Raw genomic sequence first — 18,089 nt, 5'->3', positions numbered from 1 at the left:
ATATGACATGGTAATAAAAGTGGCAGCTGTAAAGTAAGCAAGGATCCGGCTTGCTCAAGGAACAAGGGGACATGGAACAGTATGAAACAGGAATGACTTTGAAGTCTGGGTCCTAGCACAGCCTCTGGCCCTGGGAGGTGGTGCAAGTCCAGGCAAGTCATCTACACTCTCTTACTAAACTCTCTGAGGCAGAGACCATGGATCCTACCTCTAAAGTATGCTGAGAAGAGATTGAAATAAAGTCCTTAAAGGACATGACCTACACTAAAAATTCAGCTGTGACAGAGACACACACAAATACAATCTGTGGGCACTTTTTGAAACTTGTTTTTGAACAAATTCACTATAGACAGAGAAAATTGAGTTAGTAGGTAAATATAAAACATAGGCTGGGTAGTAGATGCTATTAAGTAATAATTGCTAATATCATTGGTTGTAGCAATGGTACTGTGTTTTTTTTAAATCCTTACCCTCTTAGAAAACATACAGAATTTTTTTACAAGTAAAGCGATACAGTAGCTTTAAGTGATTTGCTTTAAGAGATTCAAACAAAAAAACCCAGTGCTATTAGGTGAAACAAGAATGGCAGGGGCACCTGGGTGGCTCAGTCTGTTAAGTGTCTGCCTTTGGCTCAGGTCAAGATCCCAGGGTCCTGGGATGAAGCCCTGCTCAGTGGGGAGCCTGCTTCTCCCTTTTCCTCTGCCCCTCCCCCCCTGCTCATACTTGCTCTCTCTCCCTCTCTCTCTCAAATAAATCAATAAAATCTTTTTTTAAAATGGCACAAGATGATGGGTCCATGTAAATTCATTATGTATTTTCTCTATTTTTGTGAACCTTTGAAAATCCTCACCCCCCCATAAACTTTTAAAATAAATAGAAGACACCAACAACAGTCAATACATATCCTCTTGTTTTCAACGTGGATATTACTGTCATTGTACAGTCAGTGTAGAACTTCCTGAAGGCTTCAGCAGAAATGCTTGGCCCACACAATAAAAGGAAGTGCTTCTACACAGAGAAATCTGAAGACCAGCATAAACCCACAGAGAAGTAAGATTCATGTAAGAGAGGGGGGGGGGGGGGGGGGGGGGGGGGGAAAACAGGTTTAGAGCAAGAAGAGTTGACCGAGAGTGGTCTAGCTTGGAGAAAAATCTAGAAATTAACTTTTTTTGGAAATGAAATCAGACTGCTACCAATCCCAGAAGAAATCCCAATCCATATCTTCGTTTAAACTCAGGTCTTTCTTAGTCTTAAGCCTGTGTTCATTTTACTGCAGCCAAGCTTATGTTTTTGTTTCTCCAGCAGTTCTTTCAGTTGCTTCTTAGAAAATGGTTCTTTTTATTTAGGGCTTTAATTTGATAATGGCTTTGTCAAGAGGACAGGAATAAATCTCTCTCAGCCTTTGAAGAAATCAGTCACGAAGGGAGAGAGCTTCAGGACACTGGTAACTAGATAGACCAATTCAAGAAACCGCACCTGATGTAAGGAGCTGGGACAGATGGAACGAACGGGCTTTCAGGGATGGTTGCAGATATCACATGAGCAAGGTTCTGGATAACTCAGGAACTGTAGATAGGACATACATGGAGTCAATAAAAAAAAGTTGTCAAAATCAGTCCGGAATAGATAAATATAATTTTGAAATTAGTGTCTCTGTGTTCACTTTTTTTTAATCTACCAAAGGGCAAAATGGTACATATAAAACAGTTGCAGCAAGGATCAAATGACATAAAACATACAGAGCACTTCCAACATGCCTGGCACACAGCAAACACTGGGTAAATGTTAACTATTGCTAAAATACTTGAAACTTTGCTCACTATTCCAAGCAATTCTGGCAAAAGCAGATGCCTTTGATCCATAAATGCAGCTATGTGGGAGACACTATTGATTTTTTTTTATTTGAATTATTTCCTTTTTTATTATGTTAATCACCAACATCACATCATTAGTTTTTGATGTAGTGCTCCATGATTCATTGCGTATAACACCCAGTGCTCCACGCAGAACGTGCCCTCTTTAATACCCATCACCAGGCTAACCCATCCCCTCACCCCCCTCCCCTCTAGAACCCTCAGTTTGTTTTTCAGAGTCCATCTTCTCTCATGGTTTGGCTCCCCCTCCGATTTTCCCCCCTTCATTTTTCCCTTCCTACTATCTTTTTTTTTTTTAACGTATAGTGTATTATTTGTTTCAGAGTTACGATCTGTGATTCAGCAGTCTTGCACAATTCACAGCGCTCACCATAGCACATACCCTCCCCAATGTCTATCAGGACACTATTGATTTTACAAGCAGCTCAGCAAATCAAAGGTAAACAACACCGTTCAAATTTATATGAACTACCTCCTCTTTATTGTTCCACTTTTAAATTATAATCCCAATGCGTTTTTGTCAGTCCTGAAGACTATCAAAGTGCCTGTTCAACTTGGAGCATTGTTTTTTTCTGGCATATTCTAATTTCTAGGTTCTAGAATTAGATTCTAATATCTAATTCCAATATTCTTTTGTAGAATTTTTTTCGAGTTTCCTGATTTTTTTTTTTTTTTTTTTGCCTTGTTTTGTTTTTTTGGCTTATAGATAGGAGTAGCCTTTCCAACAGAAAGAGTGATATGAATGTTACCAGGAGAGGCCTGGATCGCCACAAACATCTTCCTTCCAGGTCTGGCCACAACTGTAAAATCTCCACATTAGTCATTCCTTTGAAGGCATGGCAGGCTTCTGCTAAATGTAACTAACCATTAGCTGGGAAAGCAAACACATAAAGCTTTTGTGGGCTATAAAGACTCCTCCTTCAATTCGTTTATCAATTTCCCCAGCATGCATTCATTTATTCATTAAACAGTTCAACAGAACATTATTGAATCCATACCCGGGAGATGGGGGATTGCAAAATGGAATGAACTTGGCTTCCAGCTCTGAGGAACTCAATTACGGAAGGAGACTCTAGGTATCACAGTGAGGAGTGCCACCACTGGAATCAGACAAACTGGATTCCAACAGTGGCTTTGCCATGCTCCAGCCATTTTCCCTTGAACAAACTGCTCCATTCCTCCCCATTCTCTGAAGTGTCCTAGAACTTACCATCTTGGTCATTCACTTGCAGTTAATCATCAGTTCCTGTCCTGTGATATGACTAGATTGTTGTAGTCAATTATTATTTATCTATTGCATTGTTTTATAACTTTTAAAGTATTTATGCTTTACTTCCTGAACTGGATTGTAATTTCCGAAAGCTGGGGCTTTGACCACTATTACTATTATCTTTTAGGTCTTATGTAATATCCCATATATAGTTGGCATTTAATTAGTATTTGTTAATTGACATGTTGGCTGATATTTCTACAGAAAAACATTACAGTTGGAGTTCATGAACTGGAAATTGTTTGAATTAATGAACATCATTTTTTTTACTTACTAGATGTTACAATTTTAGGAGAATACATGTAAACATATCAATTGTTTTTTTGTTAAAATTTTCTGAGAGAGGGAAGAATTTATGTGTTTCCTTTGTAAAAGAATTCTTGAAATCCACAAGACAATATGAAACACAATTCCTGGTTTAGTTATACTGTCTGCGGAGCAGAGAAAAACCTTTCCTTGTATGAACAGACAGTGAAGGAGGGGGAGTGAGAAGGAATAGAGAAGGAGAAGGGGGAAGAGATGGGGAAGAGTGGAGGAGAATGGAGAAAGAGGAGGGAGGAAAAAGAAAAAGAAGGGGTAGATAAAGAGGAAGGAGAGCAGCAAGAGAAGGGAAATGTTCTCTTATGATTAAATTGGTAGGCAAAGCCCCTTCCAAAAAGGGATCCTGTTTCTGGCTAAACCAGTTTTGATCATTTTCTTCCTTAAACATCTCATATACAATATAAGGTAGATTTTTCAGTGGTATGGTCAAGGCTGTCTTTGAAGGTCATTCTGATGGCTTAGAGGAAAGTAAGACTGCAGGCATGGAAGGCACGTCCAGGAAGAGCCAAGGAGAGCTAGAACTGCAACAGTGGCAAGCGGGAGAAGGCTTTGTAAAATTTTCACAGGTTAAAAAGATTGACATGATATCTCTACTTACCAAGATTTTAGTGACTTTCTTCTATAATTGATAGGGGTGGAACATAAAGTAATATACATGTTATTACAATTAGCTCTAGTGAGGAAAGCATGAAACTAAGTCACAGAAAATTCCAAAACCACCATGAGGTTCATGATGCCTCCCCTCCACCCAACCCCTGTCAAATACACACACACACAAAAGCCAACAAAACTCTGATTTCTCTTATCCAGTTTGATTTGAAAAGCATACACCTGGTAAATTCTGCTTTCTTCACAGCAAGCAATGGGATATGAAATTCCATGTCATCCTTGAACCTTAAAATAACTTTGTAAATCATTACAACTAAAAAACCTAAGTAGAATTGAAGAACCTGTGAATGTAAAAATTTTCCATAGCTCCAGATCTTCTCATTTATATAGTTGAGATTATTCTTTATAGTATTTCATATGCTTAGGTAAAAAAAAAAAAAAAAAAAAAGGCAGGGCAGGGAGATGGCCCTGGAAGTCCAAAGTGGTGAGAAGGTGGTGATTGTGGAGTAAATGGTGAACCAGCCTCTGCCTGCTTCCTCCCTTTGACAAAGTAAGTTATTTAATGTGGTGAGAAAGTAAGTGTTGAAGCAGCATCATTATTTACTAGAAATCACATGTCATGAGTTCAGTTAAAAAAAAAAAAAGAGGAAGTTCAGGCTAAGCAAAACTTGGGTCAGCAGATGGCTTACGTAAATATGTAGGTGAGGTACGATTGAGAAAGTAGGGCCCCTGCAGAATCCCACAGAAACAGCCTCCAGACCCAGAACCCTTCTCTCCTTCAGAGCAAAACTTCCAAGCACAGAGGAAGACTAAAAGGCAGTCACAATAGCACAAATAACCAAATGGCAGTCACCTATGTGACGCGGTTTCAGAAGCACACACATACACACACACCACTTCCTTCCACCTAAAAAAACCTTTGAGAGTTTTTTGAAACTTGCCTTGTTTCTGCCAAAGTACAAATAGAAATGGTGTAAACTGAATTCACTTGAATATTTTGTAAAAGAAGGAAGTTTGAAGCACAGCTTAGGAAAGAAAGACTTAGAGACAAATCATTCATCTTTTCCACCAGAAGTTTACACATATATTGATTATGTGACCATTTTCAGAAGATCATATTGAAATGTGAATTAGCATGAGGACCCTCTTTATCATTCAAATCAATTCACCTCTCTCTTCCCCTCCCATGAGCATTCGCCAGGGAGTCCTTGATTAAAATTCATGCCCATGGCAGTCTGGGTACTTGCTGTTTCCCTCACCACAGTGCTCTCCTGGCCACACAGACAGATGAGTTTCCTGAGTTTCCTCAGCCCAGAAGGCACTCCACAGTGAAGCTTCTATAAGCACACACTGCAAATTCTGTCAACCCTCCAAGGCTAATTTATTTTCCTTCTTGACACTTCTCACTTTGCTCTTCACACTTTGTGTATTTAAAATACAAGCTCTACTTATGAATTCATTCATTCAACAAAACCTTATTTGATCTCCTAACCCATGGCAGCCGCTCTTCCAGGGCCTTGTAACTCAGCAATGAACAACAGATAAAGGTTCTTGCCCTCAAGGGGCTCATGTTCTCATTGTGAAGTAGTAGTGCTCCTATGATAAACATAATAAACAAAGAAGTAAATGTTAATATCAATGCTTTAGAGGAAAGAAAAAAAAAACAGGGCACGTTAAGGAAGATCAGGAGTGTCAGGTTGTGTGGGGAGCAGTAGACTGAAATATGAAATAGAATCAGAGTAGGCCTCAGAGAGAAGGGGAAATTTCATCAAAGAATTAGAGGACGTGAGGGTGTTGGTCTTGCTGGTTTCTGATGGGTGGAAGAACACTCCAGGCAAGGGGAACCGCTAACATAAGGACCTGAAGTAGAAGCATGTGTGGCAAGTTCCAAGAACAGTAAGAGGGTCATTGTGGCTAGAGTTGAATAAGGGAAGAGTGTAGGAGAGACTGTCCTGGAGTCAATGAGGGCTAAGTTCATACTGAGGAAGTAGTCTTTTACTGTCAGTGAAACTAGGAGCCATTGCAGGGTTTGGAGCAGAGACAGGAAATGATCTGACTGATGGTTTAGAGTCTCATTCTCCTCTGAGTTGACAATAGTCTGCGGAGAGGTAAGAAGAAAATGAGACCACACATAAAGAAACACCACTGTATGTCTGGTCCATGGGATACAAAAAGTGTTGGTTGAATGGATTAATATATGAAAGAATGGAATATGGAGGCTGAGGAATGAGACACAGAGTTCCTCACAAGCATGAGGTAATGGGTGATATGTTTTCACATCTTTGGAAATCAGACAGTACGTTAAGGTCAAACAATAGAATTATGTGTATGTGAATGTGAACGTTTCTATCTGTATACATATGTATAAATATTTACTGCTTGTCTTTTGTGTGAAAGCGCTTTTACTTTTGACAAATGCCTTCACCTAATTTACGCTACATGTACGAATGTGTGCATACCGTAGTGTTCATTAATGCTAACCTCCATATAATAGGGCTGCTTTCATTTCCTGAAAAATAGCATATTCTAATACTGTCAAGCTGAGGTCAATTTTTTTTTTAAATTCTGAACTTTATGGAAGGAATCTGTTCTTACAAACTGAAGGTCATGGTTTCAATTCCCACTTAGGTATATTAGTTTGAGAAGAGGGAAAATTTTCTACAGTCACAGATTTTTTTCCTCAACCCAAAAAACTTCTAGTAAACAGGCATGAAAAAGGGCTGAAAGAGTGGATCTGGAAAGCCCTCTACAAACCTATCTAGAAGAAAAAGAAAGGACTAATGGCTACGAACAGTAGCTTGATATATGAAGGTCAGCAGACAAGTAGAATGTACTATCTTTAAAACATGCCAATAGAGTTTCAAGATTATCACTGTCAAGACTGAACAATCTTGGGGCACCTGGGTGGCTCAGTCTTTAAGCGTCTGCCCTTAGCTCAGGTCATGATCCCAAGGGTCCTGGCATGGAGCCCCACATCGGGCTCCCTGCTCCACGGGAAGCCTGCTTCTCCCTCTCCCACTCCGCCTGCTTGTGTTCCCTCTTTTGCTGTCTCTCTCTGTCAAATAAATAAATAAAATCTTTAAAAAAAAAAACTGAACAATCTTAAGGTTTGAAGAAATTGCCTCATTCATCTGACTATTCATAAATAATTATCAAGCATGTACTATATGCTTGGCACTGGAAATGCAAATTGAACAAGACAATATCTGCGCCTGTCTAATAATTACATTTCCAACTCGAGTAACATCACCCTCCCAGGAGAGAAAATTCGCTCTTGGGCAAGTCGAAAAGACTTTGCCCTTTTAATTTATAAAATACAAATATGCATACTATATGTCTGTCATATTAAAATTTAATGGGGAGGGTTGATTAGAGGAAAAAATGTCTAAAAAGACTCCTTAGGAGGGCAAAAACAAACACAAAAATTGAGAAATATTTGTCTACTGGGAATCAAGTGATTATAATAAAATACAGTAACTGCAGCGACAGGGAAAGTGCAGGGTGTTGTGGGAACACACACCAAACACACCAAAGTTTATACAGAAGGAGAAGTCAAGGAAGGCTTCCTGGGAGAAGTCACACCGCAGCAGAGCTATAAGGGATGACCAGTAGGATTTGTTTAGGCAAGCAGGTGAGGAATGGTTTGCTAGAATCAAGGAAGAGGAAGAGCTTATGGCAAAAGACCTGGACAATCACTCACATGGATTTTTATGGAGCAAAATCTATATAAAACCCTAAGCCAACTAGCTTGGCTACTTTGGCTCATTGATTCATGAAGTTAGGTAGCCCGCAGAGAAAACACTGAAAACTGAAAGCTGAATTTGTGTCGTGTTTTAGACCTCACGTTTGTCCTCTCTTCCATAAGGGGCTTTCTTTCCATTGTTTGCCATCATCACATTGAGGCTCTCACTACCTCCTGCCGGAGAGTTCCAACAGCCCCCTTACCGTCTCCCACCAGTGTCCCTATAGCAGCAGAACAACAGAGTGAGCTGAGGAAGTCATGTGCTAAACTGAGCCACCTGGAGAATGTCCCCAATGTCCCCTTCCTCTGCACTGGAATCTTCACGTAGATCCAAATCAACTCTGCCAGCTAAATGTTTGCAAATGAGGCTATAAACCACTGGTTCAAGAGAATTTGAATATTCCATTAAGTCCATAGTTCTTAAATTTTTAGAATCTAACGAACGCTACACACCTCCCCCTCATTCATCCAGTCACAAATATTTAAAGTACCTACGATGTGCCAGGCACTGTTCTAATCACTGACGGTGCAGCCAGAATACGGTGACAAGGTCTTTCACTCATGGAGCTTGCTTTCTCAAGGGTCAAAGGCAAATGGAAAATATATGAACAAATACATAAATCTAATAATTTCAATTAATGGTCAGAGTTACAAAGTAAGTTTTAAAAGGCTCATGGGTTAAAGAGTGACTCTAGAAAAGGATATGGGGGAAAAATCATAGGAGGTGATATGTAAGCTGAAACCAGAATGATAAAGAACCAGCTATATGACCAGCTGAGGGAAGCGAGTCCCGAGTGTAGTGAGCAGCAAGTGCAAAGGCCCTAAGATGGAGATGAAAATGCACAGGGGGAAAACTGATAGTGGGTGTACATTTATACAGCTATACTGTTCTTAAATGAAATTTTTTAAGTATAAGTGGTTTAATAGACTGCTACCCTACATATGCCTTCCAAGAACCCTAGAATCTCCTCCAAACCAGCAAGTAAAGAATTAATGTCTCTAAACAACCCAGCACCTCGGCTGTTATGGCTACTTTCAGTTTGACTGACCAGAATCCAGGTCATATCATTTATATAAATATATCAATTATATAAAATTATATAATTTTCCTATCACCTTTACACTAAAGCATAATACTCATGAAATTATTTTACAACTGCAGGGGTGAACACGGAAGTCCTAAAATCCATCTTATGTCCTTGAGTTTATCTACATCCTGGTTTTATCTGCTTAAGAGACAAGAGCAGACTGTGGTTGCACATGTGGGAAGCTGATTTTCTGGATTTGTATCCTAGTCAGACACTTACTTAGCTATGGGACCCTGAGCAAGTTGATGAAAAGTTCTATGCCTCACTTTCCTGTAAAATGAGAACAGTGATAATGTCTCGTGCAGATTTAATAATATAGGGCGTGTAAAACACTTGAGAGACATTAGAAGTTATTATAATGGTTACTATATGAATTATGAATCCCTGTTAAGCTATGCCTACCACCTCCAGGCCAATTCATTCCTTTTTGTCATTTTTTCTTCATTTCCACTGGCCAAATTTCTACCAACTTACAAAGCTCAGATAAAATGCTATACTCAGGGGCTCCTGGGTGGTTCAGTCAGTTAAGCGTCTGCCTTTGGTTCAGGTCATGATCCCAGGGTCCTAGGCTCAAGCCCCACATTGGGCTCCCTGCTCAGCAGGAGCCTGCTTCTCCCTCTCCTCCCCACTTGTGCTCTCTCTCACTATCTCTGTCACTATCTGTCTCTCTCTCTCTCAAATAAATAAATAAAATCTTTAAAAAAAAATGCTATAGCCACCATGAAATTTCTACCAGCATCAGCTTCCAGAAAAGCTATTTTCCTCCTCTGAACAACTATGAGTACAATTTATCCCAATAGTCCAATCATTTATTGTCTTATAAGGTGATTTTGTATACAGTTAACCCTTGAAGAACACAAGTTTGAAATGCATGGGTCAACCTATACACTGATTTTTTTTATAAATATAGCACATTACTATAAATGTATTTTCTTTATGATTTTCTTAATGATGTTCTTTTCTCATTTATTATAAGAATACAATATATTAAGCATATAGCATACAATATGGGTCAATCAACTGTTTATGTCATGAGTAAGAATTCTGGTCAACAGTTAGCTATTAATGGTTAAGTTTTGGGGGAGTCCAATACTATACTCAGATTTTTGACTATGCAGGGGTTGGTTCCCCTAAACCCTGAGTTGTTCAAGGGTCCACTGTACATGTTTTCCATACTCTGCTAGATTGTAAATCATCTAGAACAACACTACCCCATAGAAATATATTTTGAGACAAATAAGTAATTTGAAATGTTCTAGTTAGCCACATAAAAAGTCTTTTTTAAACAGGTGAAATTAATTTTACAGGGTTAAGTAATAATATATTTTATTACATTACTTATATTATGATTATATATTTGATTTAGCCCCATAACCAAAATATTACAATTTACTATAAAATCAATATAAACAAATGATTAATAACTTATTTTAGTCTACGGCCATACCACCCTGAACGCGCCCGATCTCGTCTGATTAATGACTTATTTTATATTTTTTTGTACTGCATCTTTGAAATCTAGTGTGTACTTTACACTTAACAGCACATCTCAATTTGGACTAGCCATGTTTCAAGTGCCCCACAGACACATATGGATAGTGGCTATCATTTAGGACAACACAGTTTTGGGGCATGTATTATCCTCTATATCTCTGTATTTTTCATAATGCCTAGCATAGCACATAACCTATTTCAGAAGTTCAATTAATATTTGTCAAATTTATTTTATTTTTTTAAAGATTTTATTTATTTATTTGAGAGAGAGAATGAGAGAGAGAGCACATGAGAGGGGGGAGGGTCAGAGGGAGAAGCAGACTCCCCGCCGAGCAGGGAGCCTGATACGGGACTCGATCCCGGGACTCCAGGATCATGACCTGAGCCGAAGGCAGTCGCTTAACCAACTGAGCCACCCAGGCGCCCCTGTCAAATTTATTAATTACTTTGTTAATTAAGTTAAAATCAGTACAAAAATCTAACAGTATAGAAAACATATTTCTGGTATTCATAACACAAAGCAAAAACATGAAAAAATAATTTTAGCATCTTTAAAGAATAAGTTTACTCTTTGGAGTGATAAAGTGAACTTTTCAGTTTTATTTCTCATTAAGAATATACTTTAGAAGTACTAAGTCCTGGATCATTGAAGAAAATAGTATGCATAGCAATAAAATTATTTGTTTGACCTATTTGGAGAAACAATTCAATCTTACTTTCCTGTTAAGAATAAGGATTCGGAGGGGGAGACGAACCATGAGAGACTATGGACTCTGAGAAAGGAACTGAAGGTTCTAGAGGGGAGGGGGGTGGGGGGATGGGTTAACCTGGTGATGGGTATTAAGGAGGGCACGTATTGAATGGAGCACTGGGTGTTATACGCAAACAATGAATCATGGAACTCTACATCAAAAACTAATGATATAAGGTATGGTGATTAACATAACATAATAAAATAAAATTAAAAAAAAGAATAAGTATTTTAGGTAAGAGTAATTCACTCTTTAGTGTACAGGATTTGATAAGTCTGGATGAAAATATTTGAAGTTGTTTTCCTGCTCACCACATGACTTCTTAAATGTGTTGTGCTCTGAAATATATTCAGTGTTTCATAAATGATTTTCCAGTTATTCTGATGCAGTTACAGAAAATGAATGACATTATTTCCATAACCATTAAGAACATACTATCAGGACCAGACCAACTTGAATTATTCCTGTTAGAAAGTCGCTATGAAAGAAAGTGAAAATCCTGATATGTATTCCACCACTCTAAAACTGTAGCTACCCACTCCTTCCTTATCAAATTTAGACCTGCCTTTCTTTTTAACCTTAAGTATCCATATGCATGAAGTATAGATTATGGTAGAGAATTATGAAGAATTAACAAAATTTGGTAGTTAGGGAAGTAAAATAACTTCAATGGTAATTTGCAAATTGGCAACTGATAATGGTTTTCATCAAGTGTAAGAGATTGATCCAAGTTGTGGACTACCTTTTCTTTAGGTATTTTATAAACTACAATGGTGCCCTTATAATGAGGGCAGCTATAGTTTCCAAATTCATCCACCTCTTTGATTTGGAGTTCCAGCCTGGGTTTTCTTTGTAAATGAAAAATAAGCTTGTAATCTTTTCCATAATCCTTCCCATTGCCTAAGAAGAAGTAAAATACGTTTGTTACTATTCAAATATACCACTTTGTCTTATTTACTTTTTTAAAATCCAAATAACTACTTGACTTTTTAAAACTTTTTAAGCTTTTTTGGTGTCATTGCCTTTTGCCAAAATTTAAGCAGCAATAGGCTGAGACTGCAGATTACTAAAAGTATTTGGACCAGGTGCTCTCTGGCTTCTTCTCAATCTAATAATCTTTGATTTTCTTTTTCCATTCCGTTTTGCTCTAACAAAAAGCTATTGGAAATACTCAGTTCTTTCTGTATTTAGAAAATCATTTTTACCTTTCAATAATTGTCTTTTTTATCTCCCCTAACTATTAATAGCATATGGGACCCTATCATGACCTCCCAATAGGCATTCTAGATGTACGGTAGCCACTAGCAGTGTGTGGCTTGTAAAATTTAAGGTGAAATTAATTAAAATTAAATAAAATGAAAAATCAATTCCTCGGTCACTCCAGCCACATTTCAAATATTCAATAGCAACCTATGTCTAGTAGCTACCTCATGTGGTAGTGCAGATGCAAAACATTTCCACCATCACAGAAATAGAGATGTTTTAGCAAAACTTTAAAATGGAAGACTTATTAGATTCATGTTACTGACATTTTTATTGAAACCTGATTAATTCTGCCAAATAAGGGTATATCTTCTCAACTGCTCATTGAATATAACAGAGCTTTAGTGGAGATTACTTTTCACTCATGGGGGTTTTACCAGGACAATTTTATGTTGTCATTGCAAAAGCAAAACAGACACTGCCATTTTCCCTAAGGCATGTCTGCATTACCCTTTGCATAATTTAAATGTAAGCTATATTGTAACAGTTAAGGTAGTATGTTTCAAACTTAAAGAGCTAGATCCAGGGCCGGCCCAACTATTTATCTACATTGTAATATTTATCCAGTCCTTTCACATCTCTGAACTTCTTGGAAGCTTAACTTCCTTATCTTTAAAACAAGAGAAATAAAACTTACCTCCTAGGATTGTTCTGGGAATGAAAAGAAATAATATGGCTAAAATGATCGGCACAAGGGCTTAGCACATAATAAGTGCTCAGTAGGTGACAGTAATAATAGCAAATGTAAGAAAAAAGCAGGATCCTTCAACTGGTTTAAATTTGTATGATAAAAAACAACCCACTTAATATTTTTTTAACATCAACATGAAGCCTTTATATAGAAGTTGCAACTTCCTCCTATTTCTAGAAGCCTGAACATTGACTACTCAGAGCTCTTTCTCATGGAAAACCTGCCCAATGAAATAAGAGTTCTGTGAGAGATGTAGATGACACCAATATTTTTCTCCCTGTTGAACTGCTAGATGTCATTTTGGCGAATCTCTAAAGCACAGTTAAATCTAGAATTTGAATAACTCCAGGTTATGAAATGTGTTGGAGTATGTCTCTTCACATAAGTTTATATTTTAGAGGCAACTTGGCTACTTGAACAGAACAATTCCTAGGACATCCTAAGAAAGGAATGACAAGCCAGGGCTTGCCTTCTTAAAAGAGTTTCACTCTGGTAAAAAGAAAAATAAATTTGGAGTCACTAAAATATCACCTAGTAAATTCGCTAACTTAGAGTTTTTAGATCACTGGAGTAACACCTGACAAATTTCTACTCCATACTATTAGAGTTGTTACTTTGGTCCCAAAAGAATACAACTTAATAAATGTCTCCTTCTATCCTTTGAAAGATACTCCCTGCCAGGTATTCAATCACTCATAAGGGATAATTTGGATGCAGGATATAAAGAATGAGGGTGAGGCATAACTACATTGGTTTAGATCTTAAGTTTATCTGCCTCCCATTGCCAGTTAATTTTTTTAAATAAAGATCTGTAATGTAAATCTCATGTTTATATATGAAATAAAGATGAAATTTTTGAGGATTTGCTAGTAATAAATAGCATTATCTTAGTATTATAAATAGAAAGTCTAGATTTTTTTTAAGTTGGAATTTCATTGCTGCCAAGATATAGCACTATATTTTGAATACCCCTTGAAAAAAATTTTTAAAAATTTTAAAAATGGATAAGCAGCACAAAGAAATTTCACTATTCTACTTTTTTTCTCCCACATTGGCATATTTAGAGAAGTAAAAGCAAAATTCATTTATTGCATTTCAAAATTATGAAATCAACCTTTAGTTGACATTTTGAGAACCTCGTTCTCTTCAATATATTATATAATATAGTTCCTAGAAGACCTTGGAATAGTAGCTGTTCAATAAATATTTGCCATATGAAGAAATATAGAATTTACTTATGTTACTAGATATACCTTGTAGCAATATATTTTCTTCTCAATGAGGGGAATTGGAATATTTCTCAAAGATGACATAGAAAGTACAAATGTGGAAATATATGCTTTTGCTTAGAAAATATATGCTTATGCTTAGAAAAGTCAGATGAGTAAGTGAAAGGCTAGCAAAATAGAGAACCAGAAGAATTTTGTAAGAACCACTGGCTCAGGGTTTTCCTGCATTTTAACACATCTCCACCACCTCCACCTGTAAGCCACCACCATCCCATGCTTGGTTTATTATAATGGCTCCTTAACTCATCTCCCCAATTCTTCTTTTGCCTCTGAGATTATAACTGTGTTGAGAATCTATTCTACAACTCAGATCATGTGACTCCTCTGTTAACAAAATGGCTCCCCATTTCCCTTGGAATAAAAGGCCAACTCCTTGCTATGACCTTCAAGGAATAGTCAGTACTCACCTCCTCTCCTACAACAGTCCTCTCACTTCTCATCCACCCATTTCAGCCTCCTTGCTGTTCCTCAAACAGAGCAGGCACACATATGCCTCTGTTCAGTAGCACTTGTAATACCTCAGGCCAGGACAAATTCCCCTGAGATAGGATGATGGCTCCTTTCTCACCTTCTTCAAGTCTCTGCTTAAATGTCACTTTCTCATAAAGGTCCTCCTTCATAAGTCTATTTAAAATGGCAACTTTTTGCCACTCCCTCTGAGACTCTTGATGTCTTTTCCTTGCTGTATTCATCTATAAGGCACTTCCCTCTCATCACACTGTACATTTTATTTACTTATTTGCTTCTCTGTCTCTCTCCAGTAGAAAAAATATACACAAGGGCAGGAAATTTTATTGAATGAATAAAAGGGTGCTCATTCTAACATCCTACACATATTTCTGGGAAAGACACTTCCCTGGGCCAAAGGGCATTCAGGGCAACTTTGACACACACAGACCTCTTTAGGAATTACTAGATTTGATGGGTCATGCTAAAGTGTCATTATATCAAATTTTATCTGCCCATTTCCTGGCACTTTCTGGATTTTGTGAGCACTGGGGGTTTAGATGACATGCAATAGGAAGTCTAAGTGACGAATTAACAGCTCTAACCCGGAGAATGAAAGTATATATTCAGAAGGATGCCAAAGGCTAATATAAAAAACCCAGGGGAGCACCTATCTTATTTTCTCTTAGAAGGAGAATGAAAGTACATGTCCCATGATCTCACTCAAAAGAATCATCTCTATTCTATATAAATACATATAAAATTTTTGACATTTCTCAAAAAACAGTCATCTAAATCCATTAAAGTTTTAAATACTTTTAATTGCATAATTCTATAATGTTAATGTCTTCCATTCTTCCAACAAATACTACTTCTAACTGTCAGGCACTGTACTAGGTGCTGGGGATTGACTGGTGCCCACCAACAGAACAGGACCTGCTCTCAAGGGACTGTAGTCAGAGAAACAGATATTGATCAAACAATTAAATGAATAAAAAAAGATTGTCTCTATGGCCATGTACACAAAAGAGAAGTACATAAAGATCTGAAAAAGTAAGATAAGAACTGACATAATCAGGAAAGATGGGAACACTCTTCTAAACATGATCATCAAGGTGAGGTACGAAAGTACAGTAGGAGGTAACTGGAAGTGGGTGGGGTGGATGGGTGGGGAGGAGAGCCCTCTAAGCAGACATTATCTGAATTGTATGTCTTTGAATGTCAGAGAAACTATCACAGGCTCTAATGAAAGGAGGAGGTATCAGTGTTTTCCTGGGAATCTTGCTCTTCTTAGATGGCGAAAAATCCACTGAGGCCCCAATCTGAGCACAGGTCTCTAGGAAAGGCAAAGCAGATGCTATCTGGCATCCTGTCTGATTCATTTCCCTCGCGTGAAGATGAGTTCTTCTCCATCCCCTACATGGAGAAATTGCCAATATGCTGGCCTCCTCGAGCACTCTTATTTTAGTTTATGCTCCCCCTCCCAATTACAGGCAATAATACACTCAGTACCATTGCTGATAAGAAGCACAGTAACTCACTCCTGTTTAGGGCACTAGGTAAACACAGCTGTTGTCCCCAGTGTTACAGGAAAATCACTGGCCTCGTTAGTTTGGGTGGGGCACTTCCAGTTTTTGACTATCTCTTCTTAGAGAGATTGTCTGAGGGTGGAAATGTGGTTTCTGCTTTGGAAGCCAAGTAGAAAGGGATCTCTTCTACCTTCCTTCCTCTCCCTCCTCACCCTTCCCTTTCCCTTTTTCTGATACCCTTGTCACTCACTCACTAAGTCCTGCCAGTTGACTCAGTTGGCTGGGACACTGAATGTGGAAGTGGAAAAGACAGTTCACGTTGGGACACTGTGGGCCTCATCTCTGAGATGCCAGAAAAAGGGCAGCCTTAGCTTCAAGCTGCATCATTTTTGTGACAACAAAGAGCCAATGGTGCTTGGCTTAACTTCCAGAATCAAAGAGAAAATAGGCATCATTAAAAATCAATGAGATCGGGGCGCCTGGGTGGCTCAGTCGTTAAGTGGCTCAGGTCGTGATCCCAGGGTCCTGGAATAGAGCCCCGCATCACATTCCCTGCTCAGCAGGAAGGCTGCTTCTCCCTCTCCCATTCCCCCTGCTTGTGTTCCTTCTCCCGCTTTGTCTCTCTGTCTAATAAATAAATCTTAAAAAAAAAAAATCAATGAGATCCGTATCAGTTTATAAGTGAACCGAAAATATTATTCAAGTCAAGTCTATCACAAGATTCCTGGGCCAGAAATCCCCATAAAACCCATGCCTGACTTCTCCCCTACCCCTGGCTTTTGCATGCATACCTGTTAGATTCTATTCCACATCAAGGAAAGAAGTTACAGAGGGGAAGTGGTTGAATTAGTAAAAAAGAAATCACTGGAATGGCAACTTCTCCAAAAATCTTTTTTTTAAAGATTTTATTTATTTATTTGAGAGAGAGAATGAGATAGAGAGAGAGGAGAGCATGAGAGGGGGGAGGGTCAGAGGGAGAAGCAGACTCCCCGCCAAGCAGGGAGCCTGATGCGGGACTCGATCCCAGGACTCCATGATCATGACCTGAGCTGAAGGCAGTCGCCTAACCAACTGAGCCACCCGGGCGCCCTCTCCAAAAATCTTTTTAATCTCTTCTCTCATACAGCTGTTTTCTCTGTGTTCTCCTTTTTCTTTCTTTTCTCGTTCCCTTCATCTTCTTTTACCTCTTTTTTTATCTATTCCCCCACTTCTCCCCCCTTATCCTGCAACCTCTCATATTCATTCGCGCTGTTTTTCTTAGTATTGTCATATATTCACCCATTTACTGCATACTATTGAAAGCTCTTGATGTACCAAGTTCTCAACGTACCAGGCTCAGAGGTACACAGCAAGAAAGACATAGTCATCAACCTCATGAAATTTACATTCCAGTGCAGAACATAAGTATATGAATGAAAAGTAAATAAACAAATAAATAAAATAATTTCAAACTGTGGTAAGATTTATAATGGGAGCAAAAAAGCACCAGATAAATATGCGGATGAGAGGTAAGCAGGGTATGTCATCTAGATCAGAGAGAGGTTCTTAACCACTTCTGTGCCATGGACCCTTTTGGAGTTTGGTGAAACCTATTGATTGCTTCTCAGAGTAGTCTTTTAAATATACAGGAGCACCTGGGTGGCTCAATCTTTGAGCGTCTGCCTTCGGCTCCGGTCATGATCCCAGCGTCCTGGGTTCGAGCCCCGCATCGGGCTCTCTG

At 38.4% G+C, this 18,089-nt stretch overlaps 1 protein-coding gene across 1 annotated transcript in view; it reads right to left on the bottom strand.

Annotated features, from left to right (window-relative positions):
• Nucleotides 1–18,089, bottom strand: part of DTHD1 (death domain containing 1) — a 60,583-nt gene that overhangs the window by 17,682 nt on the left and 24,812 nt on the right. Inside the window, 2 exon segments of the mRNA XM_027600119.2 lie at nucleotides 11,816–12,050; nucleotides 13,051–13,064. Of these exon segments, the coding sequence (XP_027455920.2) occupies nucleotides 11,816–12,050; nucleotides 13,051–13,064 (249 nt within the window).

The sequence above is a fragment of the Zalophus californianus genome, chromosome 2 (assembly GCF_009762305.2).
Source record: "Zalophus californianus isolate mZalCal1 chromosome 2, mZalCal1.pri.v2, whole genome shotgun sequence".
NCBI lineage: Eukaryota > Metazoa > Chordata > Mammalia > Carnivora > Otariidae > Zalophus > Zalophus californianus.
The sequence above is the reverse complement of the archived record's forward strand: the minus strand, read 5'-3'. Positions and strand labels throughout refer to the sequence as shown.